The 20,081-nt window shown below is 37.8% G+C and overlaps 2 protein-coding genes across 3 annotated transcripts in view; one reads left to right on the top strand and one right to left on the bottom strand.

The window, feature by feature from the left end:
* hs6st3b (heparan sulfate 6-O-sulfotransferase 3b) overlaps window positions 1-16,078 on the bottom strand; it is an 85,288-nt gene extending 69,210 nt beyond the window's left edge. Inside the window, 2 exon segments of the mRNA XM_020939216.2 lie at window positions 15,541-15,772; window positions 15,775-16,078. Coding sequence (XP_020794875.2) covers window positions 15,541-15,772; window positions 15,775-16,078 — 536 coding nt within the window.
* A 1,195-nt stretch (window positions 16,079-17,273) lies between these two features.
* uggt2 (UDP-glucose glycoprotein glucosyltransferase 2) overlaps window positions 17,274-20,081 on the top strand; it is a 29,155-nt gene continuing 26,347 nt past the window's right edge. Inside the window, exons 1-4 of one of the 2 annotated variants that reach the window (XM_055157236.1) lie at window positions 17,274-17,446; window positions 17,834-17,993; window positions 18,823-18,905; window positions 19,048-19,178. In XM_055157236.1, the coding sequence (XP_055013211.1) occupies window positions 17,863-17,993; window positions 18,823-18,905; window positions 19,048-19,178 (345 nt within the window). In that variant the 5' untranslated portion in view covers window positions 17,274-17,446; window positions 17,834-17,862. The other variant, XM_020939140.2, reaches the window with a different exon arrangement.

The following is a 20,081-nucleotide window of genomic DNA, read 5'->3' as shown; positions in this document are numbered from 1 at the left end:
CAATATAGTCACTTTAGAACAAACCAATAGAAAACAGCCTGTTTATGTGCGGGAGCTACAGCAGCTAACCCATAACAAATGACAAAAACTAGCTTCAGAGTCGACATATTTCCAACACTCACCGCTCATACAGGCTCCTCCTCACATCACAAATCTGCACTAATAAATGTCCTTTTAATCCAGACTCAAACCGATTGTCCGTAAAAAGAAAATAATCTCAGTGTTTGGATCTGTGTCTGCAGGTGTAAACAAACACACGTGAGTGACGCGACTCTGTGGTGTGTTCAGGGACAGTAGGGACACACACACACAAATGACTCCGTAGATAAATACTGATGTGGAGCCACATATTAGGACATTTATCTGTCTGTAAATTGGATTAAATGAACAGAATGTAGAGAGTCTAAGATTTATAACGAGGTATAACATGCCGATAGCCGATATGCCCCCAGGTGCCCATATCAGCCGATAATATCGGCCAACCGATATATCGGTCGGGCTCTAGTATGAATCCATGTTTTTCATTGTATTTTTCAGCAGTAAAACACCTGTGATTGAATAAACACAACATACTATGAAACCTTTCAGGCAAAGCAAAAATATCTTCATGGAAACAAGTTTGTGTGGGACCCTCTATCAGAAAAGTAACACAGTGCACCTTTAAGTTTTTGACTAATTGTAGAAGAATATGTCTCTCGGGTGTGAATTGTTCTTGTTTGGTTTGTGAGATCTAAACCTGAAACAGAAAAATCACTCTGATTTTATGAAACACCAAGCCCCAAAATATCACCAAGTGCGAAGAATTTAGAAGATGTGTCTGAACCAGAGATGGAAGAAGAAAGCTCTTTTGAAAACTTTTACCACAATCAAAACTTTTTCAAATCATAAGGTGCAAATAATGGTAGAGCAGTGAGCAGTTTGAATCAAGAAAGGCCACGTAATACTAGTCATTATGCCACAGCAAGAAATTAGCCTATAAATCATATGCTATTGATCATCATGTAACACCTATGCTTGTTTTAGACAGGCAACCAGCTGCACTAAGATGGACTATTGGACTAAACATAGAAATAATAATGATAACATCTGACTTAACATTAAAGGTCCTATATTACGCAAACCTGACTCTTGTGAGCTTTAAGACATGTTACAATCCTGCTACCTCCTCAAAAACATACTTGGAGTTGAGTTTTGTTCCATTCACACATGTTGTAATCCAGCATTATTAGTCTGTCTACATCTCCAAAACTCCAAATGCTCTGGTACACCTTGTGATGTCATGAAGCGGTAGGTTTAAAGTTAAGAGCTACTGTATCTTTAGCCTTTAGTTCAGTAATGGGCAATTCCAGGGCTGAAATAATCCAAATGATTCTAGAGGTGCATGGAGTTTTAAAACACAGTGACCACGTGACATCACAAGGTGGAGTGTTTTCTGCATATTTAAACAATATGCATGATTTGTGTGTTAAAGATGTGTGAATGAAAAAAAAACCAAAACACAACTGCAGGTATGTTTATGATGAGGAAACTAAATTCTAACATAGACACAAAGCAGGATAATGCCAGTAAAACACCGGTTAGTGTTTTAAAATATGTGGTTTTAGTCCTGGGTCAGTCCGTATGCGGCCCAAAAATCCGGCATGGTAGTTTAAGTCATGAAAACGGAAAACAGTCATTATCCGTTTTTTCCATTATTCATTTAAATACAAAATCGAAAACTGAAAAAAATTAATCACTATCTGTTTTTTTTCATTTTGGTTTTGGAGACAAATAATGAAGAAAACAGATGTTTGTTTCATTTTCTTATTTTTGGTTTTATATGAATAAACAGATTCTAACAGTATATGATATTGGTTTCAGGAATGAAGAGAGCACTTTCCACTTTTTAAATCTGTTGTGGAGTTTTGGTCTCTATCAACTGAAACATCTGTGCTGCTGTATACCCAATAAGCAGCCTCTTCAAAGCTCTATTCATGAACATGCTGATTAAGCCCTCTCTGCAAACAGCCAACACTAAAGAATTTATGGTAAGAAAAACTTTTTACCCAATTACTTTTTATAGAGTGTCTATGGAGAGAGAAGTAGAATGCTCTTTTCGCAATTAGAGGCAAAACAGAGCCAGGGCTAATTGCCCCTCTGATAGTAGTGCAGCCACCGAGCGTCCTGGTGGGGACATTAATACATGGCCACGGCTGGCTCATTTTCACCATTCTGAGGACTATTTTAACTAGATCACTACAAGGCGTCTGCTTCTACCACTGCCCAGTCCAGGGACTGATTTTTGCACTAATCAAAAGCTGACTTAGATGTAGGAATCCAGGCTCCCCACATCACACTAGGGATCAAAGTCCTATTAAGAGCAGAGGTTTTAGACAAAGCCTGGATGTCTTAGTACAATTGATGCGTGAAATGTGAAACATATTTGAATGAACAAAAATGTACATTGAATTAAATTATATATGTTTAATAACTGTACATTATAAATAGAAAGACTCAAAATATTCAATACGTCTTTGGATTCATAATTAATTAATTCAATGCTAGTGTCACAATATTATCATCTATATTAAAGGCGCACTATGTTTCTTTTTGGTGGGGGGTCCATCAGCTTCTCGTTTCTATGGAAATGTCATTGCTTTGCCTGGAATGTTCCACAGTATGACATTAAACAGCTCCACAATTACAGGTGGTTCTATAACTCAAAAATACCTTGAAAACAGGCATTCTGACTATGACTGGGACTGCCTCTCCGCAGATCTGACCTGTAACTTGGTCTGGTTCATAGACTATATAAAAGGTGAGTGTGACATCACCCATAGCGTTCAGCTCCACTCAAATGAGGCTCGCGACACTAACAGTTACAAGAGCGAATCTGGAGCCAGGTTCTATGTTATGAATAGGATTTTTTTTTTTTTTTTGCATCATGTAGAGCAGGTTAATACGACCATTTTAAGACCAAAATGACAAGGCTCACTGCAGCAGTTACAGAGAAAGGGGTGACAAGATCCTAATGTAAGTCAATTGGAGCCAGAGTCAGAAGAAGTTGGAAGAGCCTCCCAGAGAACTTCCTGTTTGGCACGTGGTGTCTAGAGTGTTAGCTATGTCCATTCATACATACGGTCTATGGTCTGGTTTGGTCTCAATGGCCAAGTATAACCACAAATGAAATACCAGCAGGACCTTAAATTCGCTCTATATAGGCAAGCCCTTCGCTGTCTTATATTCTCTTAGTAAGTGCACACTGTTTTATGGAGCTATTTTCATGGTATGATTGAACATAAAGACAGATTTACTAAAGTTATATAGCCACACTATTCATGTCACAAAATACATGCTCACAATTCACAATAGAAAAAGAATAAGAACAGACAGAAGCACACACAAAACATTTAACCAGATCCACCAGCACTTCCACTGTAACTGGATCCGTCTGGTTCACCACATGACCAAACGGTGCACTTTAATCACACCATAAGTGCTGATTCAGACTGGAGCAGATTCAGATTTGCCGGAGCAGCAAGTCTCTGACAGCAGCATCAGAGGAGCAGCATGGCACAGCACAGCTTTCATTACCCAAAGTGGCTTCTACACAAAGACTCTAACCCTGACCATACCACCACAGAGTTTTGAGTTTAATGGCCAATGACAAAAATCTACAGCAAGTCAAGCACATGCACAGGTTTTCATTCTCCAACTGGCTAATGATGCAATGACCTATAAAGATTGTTATTGCATTAAGCTCAGAACAATGGGAGAGAGCCCACATCTGTTTGTGACGGCCTACTTATCCAAGGATGATGATAATTCATGACATAAGAAGTTAATGTTCTGTCCAAACGTATTATCAGAAATGGCAATGATGCGCACTTAAGTAAACAAATAAAGGTTGAAATAATTTAATAATGGTGGTTAGGCTTTTATTAAACCAGATAAAAATGTCAGTAATGGCTCCAGGAAATTGGGTATTTTTCATTAGTTTGTGTCTAAAATTGTGTCTAAACCAACCTGAGAGCTGTAACCTCAACCACATGAGGTCAGCAGAGAGATGGATATTTGTAGATTAGAGATCAGCGGGTCAAAGATCGGCAGATGTAACCCAGAAAGTGAAAATAATATATACAACTGAGATATTTGACTGACATTCAGAAGTGATTTTTTTTGTCTGCATTTAGTCTACTGATCTGAGAAGCAAGAAATTACAACACAGAGTACAATATTTAAAGGTCCACTATTGCCCAAAATTGACTCGTGTGAGCTTTAAGCCATGTTATAATGTTGTTACTGTCATGGTGTTTTTTTCATAGAATTATTTTATTATTCTTGACATGTTTTATTTTGTATTTCTCTAACCATGTGTGTATTTTGAGTTTTACTTCCTGTTGTATTGATTGTTTGCCCCGCCTTAATGTGTCTCACCTGTGTCTCATTCATTTATGTGCATATATGCCCTGTGTTCTTCTCTGCCCTTTGTTGATTCATTTGTCATTATCAGTTTCACGTCTGTTTGGATTTTTGTGTTTGGTCATTCTTTGTTTTATTTAACAACTTTGGAATTCCTTTTTTCATTTTGGATCCTACTTCTGCTCTAAACGTGACAGTTATTTCCTCAAAAGCAAACAAACTTGGAGTTGTGTTTTGTTTCATTCACACATCTGAGTAACCCTTTATCATTAGTCTGTCTACATCATCAAAGCTCAAAATACTCTGTTCCAGCTTGTAGGGATGTAACAATAACCAAAATATCATGATATCATATCGTCAAATTTTTCACAATAATATTGTGGACCCTCACAATATATAGAATTACAAGTTTCTTTGCTTAAATTAAGAGTTATGGTGCAGCAGTAGCTAAAAAAACAGAGGGAACTACACAGACCATGATCCTTTGCTCCATTTCAATGCAGACTATATGAAGAAATAACAGTTCTAAGCACTTTTAAGTCTTAGTTGTTTGGGTTAAATCTTGTCAAGGCATTTTAAAAGGAAAAAAGTGGCATATTAACAGTTTTGTAAGCCTCCAGAAAATACTGCAATAATATCATACCGTGATAATCGTGAATATATCGTACTGAGAGATTTGGATATTGTTGCATCCCTAATCGAGAGCCTATCATCCTTATCATGAGCTTTCCCACAATATCGCAATAAATATCATACCGTGAGGTTCATACCGTGACAATCTCGTATCGTGAGACTTGAATATCGTTACACCCCTACCAACTTGCCTTGCCTTGCAGTGGTAGTTTTCAAGGTAACAGAAACTTTTTACCTTTAGTTCAGTGGAGATTGGCAATTCCAGATTTGAAATAATCAAAATGACTCTAGTGAAGGTGTATAGATCTTAAAAACACAGTGGAGCACTTATTGTATTACCATATTTCCGTTTGAGAAAAGAAAGCCTAAATATGCAAGGTTTGTGCGTTAAACATGTGTGAATAAAACTTTAAAGTATTGGTAGTTTCTGTTATTCTTGTTTACTGTTTCCCAAAAATCTTTTATTACGGTAACTATTAAATGCAAATGCCACTGCTGTTTTATACAGTAAGCAATCAATAATAGCCATTAGATTGCCCTTCATTCACTGCTCTGTGTGTCTTCAATCTTCAAACACATTTACTGTTTTAAGCAGAAAGAAAAACTCCATTTATTGTACACATCTCACCTGCCACTGTCACTTTCAGAGGAGCACTGTTGATGCATAGGCGAGTTTGTACGGCTTAATTTCACCGCTGATTCTCCCATTCTCCAGGCAATCAATCATTTTATAGTTTCGTAAGATTTTCACACATTTTGCAGGCCATTAAGTTAACACTCCTTTCCTCTGCAATGTCAGTCCAAATATTTTACACTAGATGAAATGATTTATAGAGCTGATTGTGAAACGGCATAGTTGAATAAGTACTTCTTCGCTGTGAGGGCACCTTCAATTGGCATGTTCTTCCAACGATATAACGCAGCTACATTGTAAAAACATACAATTGACACTTTCCTTATTCTAATATCACATTAAAGCACTTTTTGAGAGGTAATTCTAATCTTCTTTGTCATGTTGGTGAATGAGAGTTTGACATATGCCACTGCTCCCTCCTCAAAAGGTAACACTTCATTATCAAACCAACTGGAATACTGCTCGAGCTTCCCAGACATGAAGACGTAAATTAATGACACATGAAAAGCAATTGGGGTGCCCTGAGTTGTAGGTTTAGAAAGGGCACTTGCTCTACTCCACTGATGAGATGGTACTATACATCCAATCATTGACCCATGCTGTAAATCTGATACTTAACACTGAACATGGCCATTGGGAGCCTCTGGTCTGCTGGTTTGTACTGTATGCTCCAAGAATCTTCTTTAAAGGGGAATTAAACTTACCCCCAGTGGATGGAAATAAATTCACGACATATACTCTAGGGTTGAATAAGCTTTTGGATATTACAGATGCCAAGGGAAGTGAGGCTCCAACCACTACGCAGTTTAAGCTGGACGCCCTACAGACTCAACAAAGCGATAATTCTGCTACCAGTGTAAAAACTAAAGTTGGATCAACTAAAATAATGTGATCTTTAGTGGGAGGTAGTTTGGAACAGCAGTGACAAGACGTGGTCTCCAAAGGTCTGATAGTTTAAAGGAAATGAGGTTAGAGGATCTATGTTTTATTGCTGTTGTTTTCTTTCTTCTTTTTGATTCGCTCTTATCTTTTCTGTACCCCTTATTTCTGTCAGATGTATTTGCACTCCCCCATGTATAAAAAAAATGATCACAAAAAAAGAAGATCTGAGGTGCTGGGTTGGTATTGGGAGGGGCAATGTTACTGAAGGCTTGGTGTATAGAATGAGGAGTAAAAGTCGGTGTAATCCCTTATTCATCCAGACGTGGTCCACGATATAAACCAGTGTTTCCCAAACTTTTTTTTATGGGGACCCATATTTTAAAAATCACAAGTGTTCACGACCCAAGTCAATAGACATTATTTGTAAATCACAAAATAAAGGTGGATTTGACCATTACTGAACATTAATGAGGAGTGTTTCTCTGAACAATTAGTATTACTTACCTTTTAAACAATGAAAAACAGTAACTGAACCAGTAATAAAAGGGATCCATAAATTGCCTATTTGGACATTAAATGCAGCCCATTTCTTGTTTTTTTTTTTTCAAACCTTCAATTGAACCAGCAATATTGGAAGAAAATAGTCTGTAGAACTATATATTGTAGACCTATATGCAGATCATGACAATGCGACCTCAAAAAAATTTCTTGTGACCCACGTGAAGGTTGCGACCCAGTCTTTGGGAAACAATGGTAAAAATGGTTGCAGTTATATTTCCACATGGATTGTGGACCCCAGTTAAACTCTGGTTTGACATTAACTAACCATTCACCCTCATGCAGTTAAAGGTGTACTCTGTAACTTTTATAGTAGGGGGCACACAGATTGCTTGTCTTCTTGGAGATGGTATTGCTTTGCTGGGAATGTTTCACAGTATGGCATCTATCTTGCATAAAAAAACAAAACAAAACAAACAAACAAACAAAAAAACAAACATAAAAACTAGCAATGGAGTCCAGTCTCCACTCTCCACAGACCTGACCCATAGCTTGGCCTAATGGCATCACATGCTTGTCCCTATATGGTGAAAGGTAAGTTTAATACTATACTTTGGAACACTGGAGACAATCAGGTTTGGGACCCTTCATCAGAAATGTTTCATATCACAGCTTTAAATATGAGTCACCTCTAAATTCTTTGGAAGAAGCTGTATATACAGACTCCACTCTGTAGAAGGAGATTAAAGATATAGAAGAATTTAATCCCCCACAACCTTCAAGTACTGTGTTCAATTCAAACGTGGTGTCCCATGCAATCATTTCATTTTCTGTCAGAATTGTTTTAACTTAGAAAATATTAAGGTTACATTGAGCCAGCCTTCATAATCTGAGCTTCATTTAGGTCATTGTGAACATTCACGAGGATCGTGGTAGACCACGAGTGTGTGGGTCAGGTAGTGTAACAGACACATGCTTCAGTGATCAGAGCTCAGGCCGTTACACGCGTGCAGTAATTGCACCCCTCTCTGCATCATTTATAATGAATAAAATAGGACATGGAGTGTTATTCAGCCAGGGATTAGAGCGTGTCCTTTGGGTGCATGTTAAATGTCTATATAGTCCTACAGCAGCAACAGAACTTGGTAATAGACAAATCAACAAACAAAACAACTTGGGTGAAAGCACACTGCTGCCAGCTCATTTGCATTGAATTAAGTATTATGTTTCTTAATGTCACAATTACCAGATGTAAACAGACACACTTGGGAGTTCACCTATCCAGAAGTTAATATTTAATCTAGAGACACGCCTTTCAACGCATTCTTCAAAGTCACACTTATTCTCAGAACTGGAAATGTTATTTAATTGTTAATGCCCCAAATCCCAGTAAACACGTCTTTTGTCATTCATCTGTTTTCCCCTCATAAGAAGACATTGGGAATCCGTGGTGGCTCTATTCTGCTGTTTTCCAGCTTTGGTCTCTTTGTACTTGGGAGCTGCACATCCATAATGCATTAGCGACAAGAGCCAGGCTAATGAAGATTTTATAATTGATAAAAAGTGCGACATCAGCATATGCATAAAATTAGCATGAGGCTGCACTTAAAAGGGGAAGAACTGACATGAAAAAGGAGGAGAAAGTCAGTGGTGTCCAGAAAAAGACGCTTACACCATGTCTGACTGCTTTTTACTCCCAGTGGTAAAAGGAGAGCATGTTTAAAGATACTGTTGGGTTTCATGTGTGTATAAGGATGAAATATGCATTATAAACAGCATGAATTAAAAGGCAAAAAACACTCAGTTCCTCTGTGGGAAAAAAGTGAAACTATGTACTAGATTCAATCTTTATACTACAGGCCAGAGGTTGAATACCAGAAATATCTTATCAGAGCTGGGCAATCCATTATATTGATCAATCACAACTTCCTTTTTTGATTTTATTCTGTCTCACAAAAACAAATATAAATAGCTTTCAATTTTAAAGGGTCCATGTTGCACTATTTTCTGATCTATGTTATAATGTTGTTTTCCCATCAAAAACATACCTGGAGTTTTAACACACAAATCCTCCATACCTTGTGATGTTGTGTGGTATTAGAGGAAGTGCTCCACTGTGTTTTTAAATTCCATACACCTTTATTAGAATCATTTGAATCATTTTAATTGTCTCTACTAAACAAAAGTGGCATCATAAGCTGGAACAGAGCATTTTGAGCTTTGATGGTGTAAAGAGACACAATAAAGAGTTACTTAGACATATGTGAATGAAACAAAACACAACTCCAGGTATGTTTTTGAGAAGGTAACATGACTTGAGGCTCATAAAAGTAATTATTTTAAATTTACAGAACACAAACTATGCACATGTTAAAAACTCCATCCAGAGTATAATTGCACATGTTTTAGCACTTTTATATCTTTAATCTGCAATTGTTTCACTGTCTTATGTCTCTATTCACTGTTTCATGTTATGATTGATGTGTAAGTGTATTCTGTTAGTGCTTTTATTTTATCTGTTTTATTGTCATTGTAAATGAGAAGGTGTTCTCAGTTGACTTATCTGGTAAAATACTGAAGAAATAAAGATAAAATAAAACAAAAATTGTCACATACTCAGTAACAGGATTGGCTGTAAACCTCTCAAAAAAATAAAAATAAAAAATGATAAAGAACTGAATCTTGACCTTATTAACATTCCTGATTTTAGTTTTAGTTCCTGAGACACTGTGAAAATCTATGAGTGGGCGATAATATCTGATCATACTGTTTCTTCACTATTGCGAGACAAGACCACTGCCTTTGTGGGGGTCTGGCACATCTCCAGTTATCTATTATACATTTGAATACACTTGTAGATGACATGTGGATAGCTGAAGATGAAACATATAAATAAATGAAGCTCTTACAGTAATCAGTGGCTTCTGCATTCAAAATTTAATGGAACAAGCCACAATCGTGAGAATCCCAACAACTGAATCAGCCTTGCGAGTGTATTTTATCAAAAGACATCTTCAAACAGCGTCGTACACACATAAAAATAATATAACTTGGAGTAGGTGGAAGTGTAACAGCGCTGAAAGAAAACATATGCGCCAGTGTCAGGACTTCAATGCGTTTTTTAATCATATTTGTTCTCTCGAGACCCGCAGCCATAACAATAAAGCTTTGTTGTTGGGTGATAGATGTCATGCCAGCCTCGGAATGAAAACTGATGAGAAAATGTTACAAAGACTGAGCCCAATGACTTTACTTTGGTGAACAAATATTCCTCTGGTACTGCCCTGTACATGAGGTACTGTAAAATGCTCATGTCAATACGCATGTTCCACTTCAGTGTGTTTTATTATGTTTGATGAAACGCAAAGCTGTGTGACATATGAGCTGCAACTCATGATTATCTTAGTAATCGACTAGTCAGCAGTTATTTTTTGATTAGTCGACAAGTCAAACAATAATTTTTTTGGTATACTGAGATGTTTTAAATACATTTTGGTCAAATAAAGGTTGAAATGTGGTGACTGAGGGCTCCTGTTTAGAAAATATTTTTGAGCAAAGTGAATTATTGATGAAAATCAGAAATTGTTCTTTTATTTCTTTTTGACATTTCATCTTTTTGACTTGTCTTTAAAATATTTTGTGGAATATATTTTAGAGTCTTTATAGTCCAGTTGACTAGAATTATCAAACAATTACAAGGATTTTAATAGTCAACTATAACACTTATTCTAATTTAGCCCCAGCTATAATGTTATAGGATTGTTGGTTCTACCTGGTTCTACCACTACTTTGTAGTTAATTAATCAGTGCTTATTTTTCAAATGATTGCTTTTACTGTAACTTTAAATTTTAACATGTTAAAATATTGTGACTGAACTTGAGAATATTTAAGAATAAAGTGTATTATTATTAAAGTGTAAATTTAAATTTTTATTCCATTTTGATATTTTGATTTAATAATACCACAGTCTTGTCTTTTAGAGTCTGTATACTCCAGATGACAGTTATGATTATCAAAATATGCCAACAAAGTGTATAAGTGACCATTAGTGGTTTGCTTGTGTTGGGGACATTTAGTGACTGGGACACGCAGAAAAAGCATGACAGCCTTACAAAGAGCATATGATAAAATGAACCTCCTCACAATACAATGATCTATAAATCTGTGTCTTTTAAACAGCCCCTTTCTGCAACTTAAATTTACCTTGGCAGCTCTCTTGTGTTCAGCCCTGCTTTCTCAGCACAGCAGGACATTTCAATTCAACAGGCGAAGTACTAGCACCAGGACTTGAAAGCCCAGCGCTTACTGGACTTTCTCCATCAAAAAAAGCCTCCAAAGAAAAGTGTTTGTGCTGGCTCCACTTCTCCCTGAATGACAGATGCCTCTAGAGGATCCACACCACTATGACATATCTGACCTTTGAAGGGGCAGGGGGGCAGCGGGGCAGGGGGTGAGGGTGGCTCTTGCTTTGACTTCTGCTGAAAAGGCCAAACAGAGCCACGCAGATGTTCTACAGCTGCCCTGCCACTATAATTACTGTATTGATGTATCGTTCAATATATGAAAGCTGGAACAAGATATTTTGGGGCTCAGTATATATCGTATGCATATTTTTGTTGCAACAGCGGGGAGGTTTTCTGCTATTTATATGTTGTAGCTCAGACTTTTTACAGGGCCTGTATTACACTATTTTCTGATCTACGTTATAATGTTTCATCACAAACACACCTGGAGTTGTGTTTTGTTTTATTCACACGTTTCTCTCTCTGTTTTATATGGTTTACCCTATGACATTTTTAAAGGGCTCATATCACACTATTTTCTGATTTATGTTAATGTTGTATCATCACAAACAGTTGTTTTATTCAAACATGTTTAACAAAAACCCTGCATATTTCGGCTGAGTTCTTCTCTCAAACAGAAAACACACAGTTTCACCTTGTGATGTCATGTGGTAATACAGAAAGAGCTCCATTGTGTTTTTAAACTTCATACACATTAATTAAAATAATTTGGATAATTTCATACCTGGAATTGCCAATCTCTACTAACCAAAAGGTAAAAGGAGCTGTTAACTTGAAAACCCCAGCTTCATGACATCACAAGGTGGAACACAGCATTTTGAGCTTGGGCCCTGTAGACAGACTAATAATAAAGATTTACTCAGGCATGTGTGAATGAAACAAAACACGACTCTAGGTATGTTTTTTGATGAGGTAACAATATTCTAACTTGGCTTAAAGCTCACAAGAGTCAACTTCATGCAATATAAATTAATAAAAATGGTTTACTGGAATTATCCTGTTTTTTTTATTGTATCAGTGGCATAAAGTATTTTCAGTATTATCATTTATCGCGGTATAACTCTGTAACAAAATACCGTGCTTCAAAATTTGCTATCGTGACAGGCCAAAGCTGCCCCACCCCAATCCTAATGTCCCAGACCGGCGAGGGGAACCACGGCAACCACAGAGAGACAGGCGTTCAATCTGAGAAGCACCCAGCCGCAAAACAAGCCTGTGCCATCTGATACTGGCACTGACGGAGCATCAGTATTCCTCATAGCAGCGCCCTGAGGTGGAAATGGAAACTTCGTGCATTTGTTTCTTCAGCCTTTATATTGATTGAAAACACTAGATTTGACTCTGGCATATTTGATTAAGTGGATATCAAGATTAATTAGCAAATGTCATCACTATTAAATGTGTTCTAAACACCTACAACTTCCAGCTACTTGCCTTCCATCACTATGACAGACAGCTACTTAATCTGCAATTAACAAAGAAATACTTTTTTAGAAATACTGTCTAATGCTAAAATGTATATAGGATTTACAGTAGCTATCTTTTTTACCCAGAAAGTGTATTCCAAACAGAGACTATAGGGGCACTTCTGCCTCCTCCATTCCAATTGACTTTACATAAAAAAATTGTCACCCCTCTGTCTGTAAATGCTGTATTCGTATTAACCCGCTCTACATAATACTAGTATTTTTATTTCGCTATTTTGTCCCTAAATGAATTCCTATTCCTAAATATGGAGCTCCAAATCCACTCCTATAACTGCTAGCCTCATGAGCTTTATTTGACTGGAGATGAACGCTATGGGTGACGTCACACTCACTTCGTCCAATTCAGTCTATGATTCCCACAGCAACAAAAACATAACCTTACTTTTAATAAAATATAAAACTTGAGAATTAAAGCATCCAAAATTGCCTTTACCCCCACTACAACCCATGTATTTCATCTTGAATGCATCCAATTCCTTTACATCAAAACAACTTATTTCACCACGCTAGACTCCCTATACTTGTCTCTATATTTAATTAAGGTACAGCTCATACACAAAATGGATATGGAGATAAAATTTGCATAACGCCATTAGTCACCCGGCAGTAAAAGCGCCTTGCTCGGTGGCTGTTTAGTGAGGTGGTCTAACATTCAGTGTGTGCCAAGTCGGGCCTCGGCACTGGGAGACTCATCTGAGAATAGCCAAAGAACAGGGGATGAGAGCCGTAAGTGCACAGAGGATGGTACAGCTGTGAAATGAAGAGCTGTCGCGTACTGGCCACTCTTCCTCGCCCACAGTGAAGGAAAGGAAACACTTGGCACAGCACAAATATAATGTGTACTCATGTTCTTTTTACTTCACTGCATGATTATGTTTAGGAGGAAAAAAGGAGAGGTGCTTTTGCAATCTTCCAGTATGGACTTAAAAGTGTCTAGTCGCAGCATTTTCTATTCGGTGCTTCTAACAACGTTTGCGTATTACGTTAATTGAGTTTTTAATACTTGAATGGACAGAGAAGTGGACAGTGGTTATGTGAAAATTGTGATTTAAGTTCAGTTGAGATGCAGATGGGACATTAGATTACAAAAATTGCTGTAACTTGCACAAAACGCAAGGAGAGACTTATGACTCAAGACTTATGAAAGTGAAAGAATTAAGGAAACAACTTGAGTGTGCCATGTCCTGTCGTATATCTTATTCATTTCTCATTTATGGAGTTATGGAAATCTTAAAAAATCTAAGAATTTATTTAGTTACAAAAGAGTAACTAACAAGCAAAATGTTACTTCAAGGGGCATTAGATAACAAAAATAGCTCTGACTTATTCTAAACTTATGGAAGTGAAAGAATTTTCTCAGTTATATAAATCTTTGAAATCTTAAAATGTAGTTGCAAAAGAGTAACTAACAAGCAAACTCTTACTTCAGGATCACCTTAACCCACTGATCATGGTAAGCTGTGATATATAATGGTATAATCATACAAAAATTATACAAAATGTAGGCCCTTTTCATGCATTCAGCCTTGAACATCAAAAGCTCTGAGCAAAAATCAGTTTTCTTGCACATCTACACCTTGCAATGTGTAAATCCTGACTTGAAATAAACAAACATTTCAAAGGACTCTGTAAGCCTGGGCTATAGCAGCAATTGGACTTGCAGGTGAACTAACACAGGTATAGCAGGGTCACCCAGCGCTCTCCCGTTTGATAGAGACAGATACACCTCAGCCGTACCGAGATGAAAAGGAATCAGTGGCCTTTCAAATCATTCAGGGTGTGTGTGCGTGCGCTTAATCGTATTCCGTTTTTTAGCAGGTACAAATGGAGCTTTGATCTGGTGACAAATAAAATCACAACAGGGTGCTAAAATATTCGGACAGGCGGTTCACCAACACAGCAGTGGCAGTGGCACACGGGGAAGGACAAGATCACACAACATTAACCGAGCTGGAATACGGCTGTCAGGGAGGGCTGTCAAAATACTGGCATCCAACACTGGGGCAGAGCTAATGTCAGTGGATGCATATTGTTCCTGATATTATAATTACCCATATCAGGCTATTCATCTTGATTAATTTCCATTCCATTAGGGATTGTGGGTGAACTACTCCATATCGCATCAACTATGGGCCTTGGGTGGGGTGATAGACTGTGGTCAAAGCCTGGTTAGATTGCAATGCAGACAGAAAAGCATAAATTCACACATTGAGTCTAATACTTATGATGAAAAGATGTGGCAGAAAAGTAATGAAAAGTGATTATTTATCATTATTGGGTCTTAATGTGAGTGTGCAGGTTCATATTCATGTGCATGGCTAACCCAGACATGCAGTAAAAAATCACATTTATTCAAATGGAGTAGTGAGTTTAGAGACACCAATGGATTTATGGATTTATGGATTGTGGAAAGAATAGGATAACAGGAGATAAACCTTGCCTTGGGGCTTTTAATTGTAAGAGAGATCATATTTGGCTAGGGCATTAAACCCACAACCCTCTATAGGCTATTGAAAGGTAGTATGACTGTCAGATACTTATTGTAACATTATGCAGTAATTTTAAAATAGAATACAGTGTAGTTGAACTGTAGAAAGGTCCTGCATTTTTACTCCTACTGACATAATGGTTTGGACACACTAAGCACTTTATTAAGCTCAGCATGCAAGCAGGACTGGAGAGCGTGTTCTACTACTGTACCTTTTATTCCTCTGGGCTTCCTTCTTATCCATAATGACAGGTACACAGTTCGTCAGCTCGGTCCAATCCGCATGCAAGCCGCAGCTCCAGCCCGTAGAGAAGCGCGAGAAGAGCCACGACTCCTCCTTCCCTGGCCGGTGGCAGGTGCACTTCTTTTGCCCGGGTTTACAGTCACACGGTTGCTCCAAACGGATATTCCTCACCAAATGCCTTCCGAAAGTGGTTCCTCCTTCTGGATGTGCAAAAACACAATCACATCGTCCCCTTTGATGTTGAACTCCACATGTCTGTCCAAGTCTCTTTCAGTGAAGTTAAACTTAGAGGGAGCTTTAGGAGGGCTGTCTTCCTCCAGGTCTTGATCCCGGTAAAAATCATCATCTTCGTAGGCGCTGGAAAGGAGGCTCACCCCTCGTAATTTCTCCCCAGTCTTGAAATGGCATGAATTGCTGCCAGTGGGGCATATATATTGATAGCCTATCATAACAAAAAGAACGGCTAAAATGGGGACCAAGATGAGCTTACTGGATCTCTCATCCATTATATCAAGATATTGTCTTCATCTCCTTACTGTAAACAACTAGCACATGCTTCTTGGGAGTGGGTTATCCTCGTACCCAAAAGGTGCCACATGTTGATTACGCACAATCATACAAAACACCGCCAAATCTACCTACTTCCCGAAAAACTGCACTGTGCTGCAAAGCTTTTCCAAAGTCAAGACGCATTCGCTGGAATGATTTGGCAGTCCAACTTCTAAAGCGGAACGCAGCATCTGTCCTGACGACTCCCATGCTCCGGCATCAAGTTCAAAACGGGGAAGCGGCGAATTATTTCACAGGAGATAACAACATCACAGTTTAAATCACATCAAAGATCGTTTTGGTGACAGACCTTCCTTTAGAAAGATCGCAATAAACGTGGATCCTCGGGCAGCATCCTCTAGCCTCGTCCTGAAGCAGATCTGACAGACTGCGCGGAGCAGAGCGTTTTTAGAGGCAGCAGCATCCAGCTCACAAAGGCGTTGTGCTCTCGTCGCCGCTGGGCTGGGGAACTCCACATCCCAATCATCATCTCTGTCCCATCACAATCCAGCCAGACGGGACGCACAGTAGATTCTAAGTATGTGCGTAAATTACGCACAAAATAGTTATAATTTTGTTTTATAATTTTGTTCGTTCATTCAAATAAGATAAACGTTTTGTAATTTAGTCAGAAGATGGTTCTCTTAGGTTATATGCCTATCAGCCTAGTTGGAAATATGGATGATTTTCTGTATTTTTATTTATTTTTTCACAATTTTTCTCTTCAATCAATCAACCAACTCATAAGTTTGATCAACACCACCCTATGGGTATACTAAAACAAAATCTAAAGACAAAACAGCTTAATGAATGACTGGATGAATGAATAAATTGATTAATTGGTTAATTCTTCCATAAATATTGTCTAAGGAAACAGACAAAACTACTAAAAAATTGTAGCCTATAAATAAATAAAACTATGGGCTATGCATAATCTATTCAGTAGTCTACAGTATTTTATGTAGGCTATGTGTGTTTATTCTTGAGCTGATGGACGAAAGATGAAGCACAACTTTTGTTGGTTGTTGAGTGGGAAAATGTTCAAACTGTAAATCTAGATTCTTAGGTGTCCAAAGCCGCGCCTGACTAAAATCCGTCCTCTCTCACTTGTTATCCATCATTACGCACTGCTTTGATTGCATCAATGCAACGTGTATCGCGAAAAGACACGCTGTATTTATCAGCGGCTTTTAGCACAAAGTTGTGATTGGAAATAGAGAATCTCAGACTCTGACTTGCTAGCAGGACGAGCTATGCGTGCTAACTCTTTCCCAAAATATCTGAAGCCCCTCGCTTTGTATGGAGCGGTCAGCATCCACAGCGGGGTAAGACCGTATATTACTGGTAACAGTGTAGTGGTACGATTTGTTTTAGATTTCGCTACACTTATTAACGACTCTCAAAAATTATGAATGTTATAATATATTAGATTTCGGGTTTTCGCGTACAATGTGCGCACCGTTAGCCCATACGCTCCAGCTACAACCCAAACGTTCTACCTCCAGCCTTTCCAAAGCGACATAAATGGTGCGTTATTGCGCTTTGTGGATTTGATAATGGGCTATTATCAATGTCGTTTCCTAATCTCTTGGACTTGATACTGCACACTTCTACTGATATTAGTGGCGTCAATTAAGAGTCGTCTTACTACGTGGCAGTCTCGTATCGTGGCACAGTGATTTGACCCCCCTGCTGACTTTGTTACCGTGTAGTTTCAGATTACCACTCCGTGACGGCCACAATGAGAAACCGTGTTGTGTCGTTACTGCTGCTGCTGCTTCTGCTGAGCCCCCAACATGCCACCTCATCCAAAGGCGTCAGTGCAAGTCTCAAAGCCAAGTGGAGCATGACCCCATTTCTATTGGAAACATGGTAAAGGGGTCCACTCAATTTAAGTCACGCAATAGATGTGTGTCCTATTTCAATCAGCCATCATCATAATAATTTAGGACAGCTACCAGGCATTAAAAAAATAACAATTAAAGGTCCTGTTACACAAAATTTATTCTGGTGAGCTTTAAGCCATTTTATAATGTTGTTATCTCCTCAAAAAACATACATGGAGTTGTGTTTTGTTTCATCCAATCATGGTTGAGAAACCCTTTATTTGTCCACATCTCCAAAGCACAAAATGCTCTGCTCCACCTTGTGATGTCATGTTATGGTAGTTTTCGAGTTAACACCTTTTACCTATTGTTCAGTAGAGCACTTCTTTTATTACCACATGACATCACAAGGAGGAAAGGAGTGTTTTCTGTTTGAGAGAAGAACTTGGAAAGAAGAACTTTGAAAGAAGAATTTAGCCTAAATATGCAGGATTTGTGAATGAAATAAAACATGAGTTCAGGGATGTTTTATTTGATCAGAAAATAACGGAATATTGGCCCTTTAAAGCTATTACCTAATACCATGCTAGTTATATTTAGAGTCTACATTAACTAAAGGTTAACAGAGGGATCTTTTAACACCTTTTTAGCCTTGATGCATAAACAGCATTAGAGGAAAGTGGAAACATTTGTGGATTTTCTTCAGAAATGGTACATTATCCTTGTGGCTACTTCCCTTGATTGCAGTTGTGACTCATCATGTGTAATTATAGATAGCTGCATGTCTTTGGGGGTAGTAGTGTATTCAGTAACAATGTACATTTAACAGCAAAAGCTACTTGTTGTTTACTGTGTCTCATTTATTTGTTGTGTAGTGAATTTGTCGGGGAAGATGGAAATGAAAAATTCTGGCAGTTTGTTGACACTGTGAAAGAGCTCACTGTTTACAAGCAAGGAGGTAAGATTTAACTGCTTCTTGTAGCTGTTGTAGTGACTGTATCATAACTTACAAAAACAGTTTGTGCTGTGTTAACCAATATTATACTATCCAAACTTGTGTATTTGAATGGTCTTTAACACATTGACGTTGTTAATTGTAGAGTCTGTGCGGTCCTACTTCAATCTGATTGTTAAAAAAGCTGGCCAGTTCCTCACGGACCTCCAAGTTAATCTCCTCAAATTTGCTTTGTCATTACGAACCTACTCCCCAGCGGTCCACGCATCCCAGCAGGTATGTAGTCAAACACTGAAAAGATAGTTACTGAAGAGTGGGGATGGTCACAGAGAGGGGTTGTGTTTTCAATAATCAAGATTTAATTAAATTAAATTAATTTTTTATTTTAATATTTTTCCCCAAAATTATGAAATCTAGGATTCTTATAAAACAAGTTTACTCCTGACTTTATTACTTGCAAAGCAATGTTATTGTGCAATTAAACAACCGGCATTGTTAAAAAAACTATTAAAATTAGATGACATATTTATACAAATGTAATTTAATCTGATAAGAGGATATTAAAATGTTAAGAGCTTCCCCTGTTTGAAAGACTAGCATTCACTGCTCTGACTTCGATTAATAGCAAAAGAGAAATTCAGTTCTGTCAGTTTGGACAAATGTTTTTGTCTAAGACATTTCATGGTTCATTCGAGCTGCTTCTTCAATTCTGGTCAGATTTCTGGTGGACACAGCTTTATATCTGCCTGAAATGAAGCGCTAACTATACTGAAACTACCCTGAAACTAACACACCTTCTTGTTTAGTTTCTGTTTGTTGACTAGGGTTATTAAACTTTACTACGTGTGAACTGTGCCTGGGTCATATTAGCAAACATATAAAATCATAATTATCCAGTGTGTGCAAAAAATAAAGTTTTGAGTAATAATGGCCATTTCTTTTGAAAATAGCATTACTGTATCACTTTCATACAAGCAAACACAAGCACATATTTCTGAAGTAAAAGTTACATGGTGCCCTGAAAAGTATCTTGTTAGATAACTGTTGTATGAAACTGTGTGTAATATTTCGCATCAATAACTCATTTTCTCTCAACAGCACTTTTTCTCAAATCAACTGTAGACTGATAATTATGTCCAATTGATCCACACATGAAAAACCCTGGGCTGATGATTAAAC

This window comes from Boleophthalmus pectinirostris, unplaced genomic scaffold (genome assembly GCF_026225935.1).
Source record: "Boleophthalmus pectinirostris isolate CB_2022bp ecotype Guang Dong unplaced genomic scaffold, ASM2622593v1 HiC_scaffold_1, whole genome shotgun sequence".
Lineage (NCBI taxonomy): Eukaryota > Metazoa > Chordata > Actinopteri > Gobiiformes > Gobiidae > Boleophthalmus > Boleophthalmus pectinirostris.
This window is presented reverse-complemented; position numbering and strand designations above follow the sequence as displayed.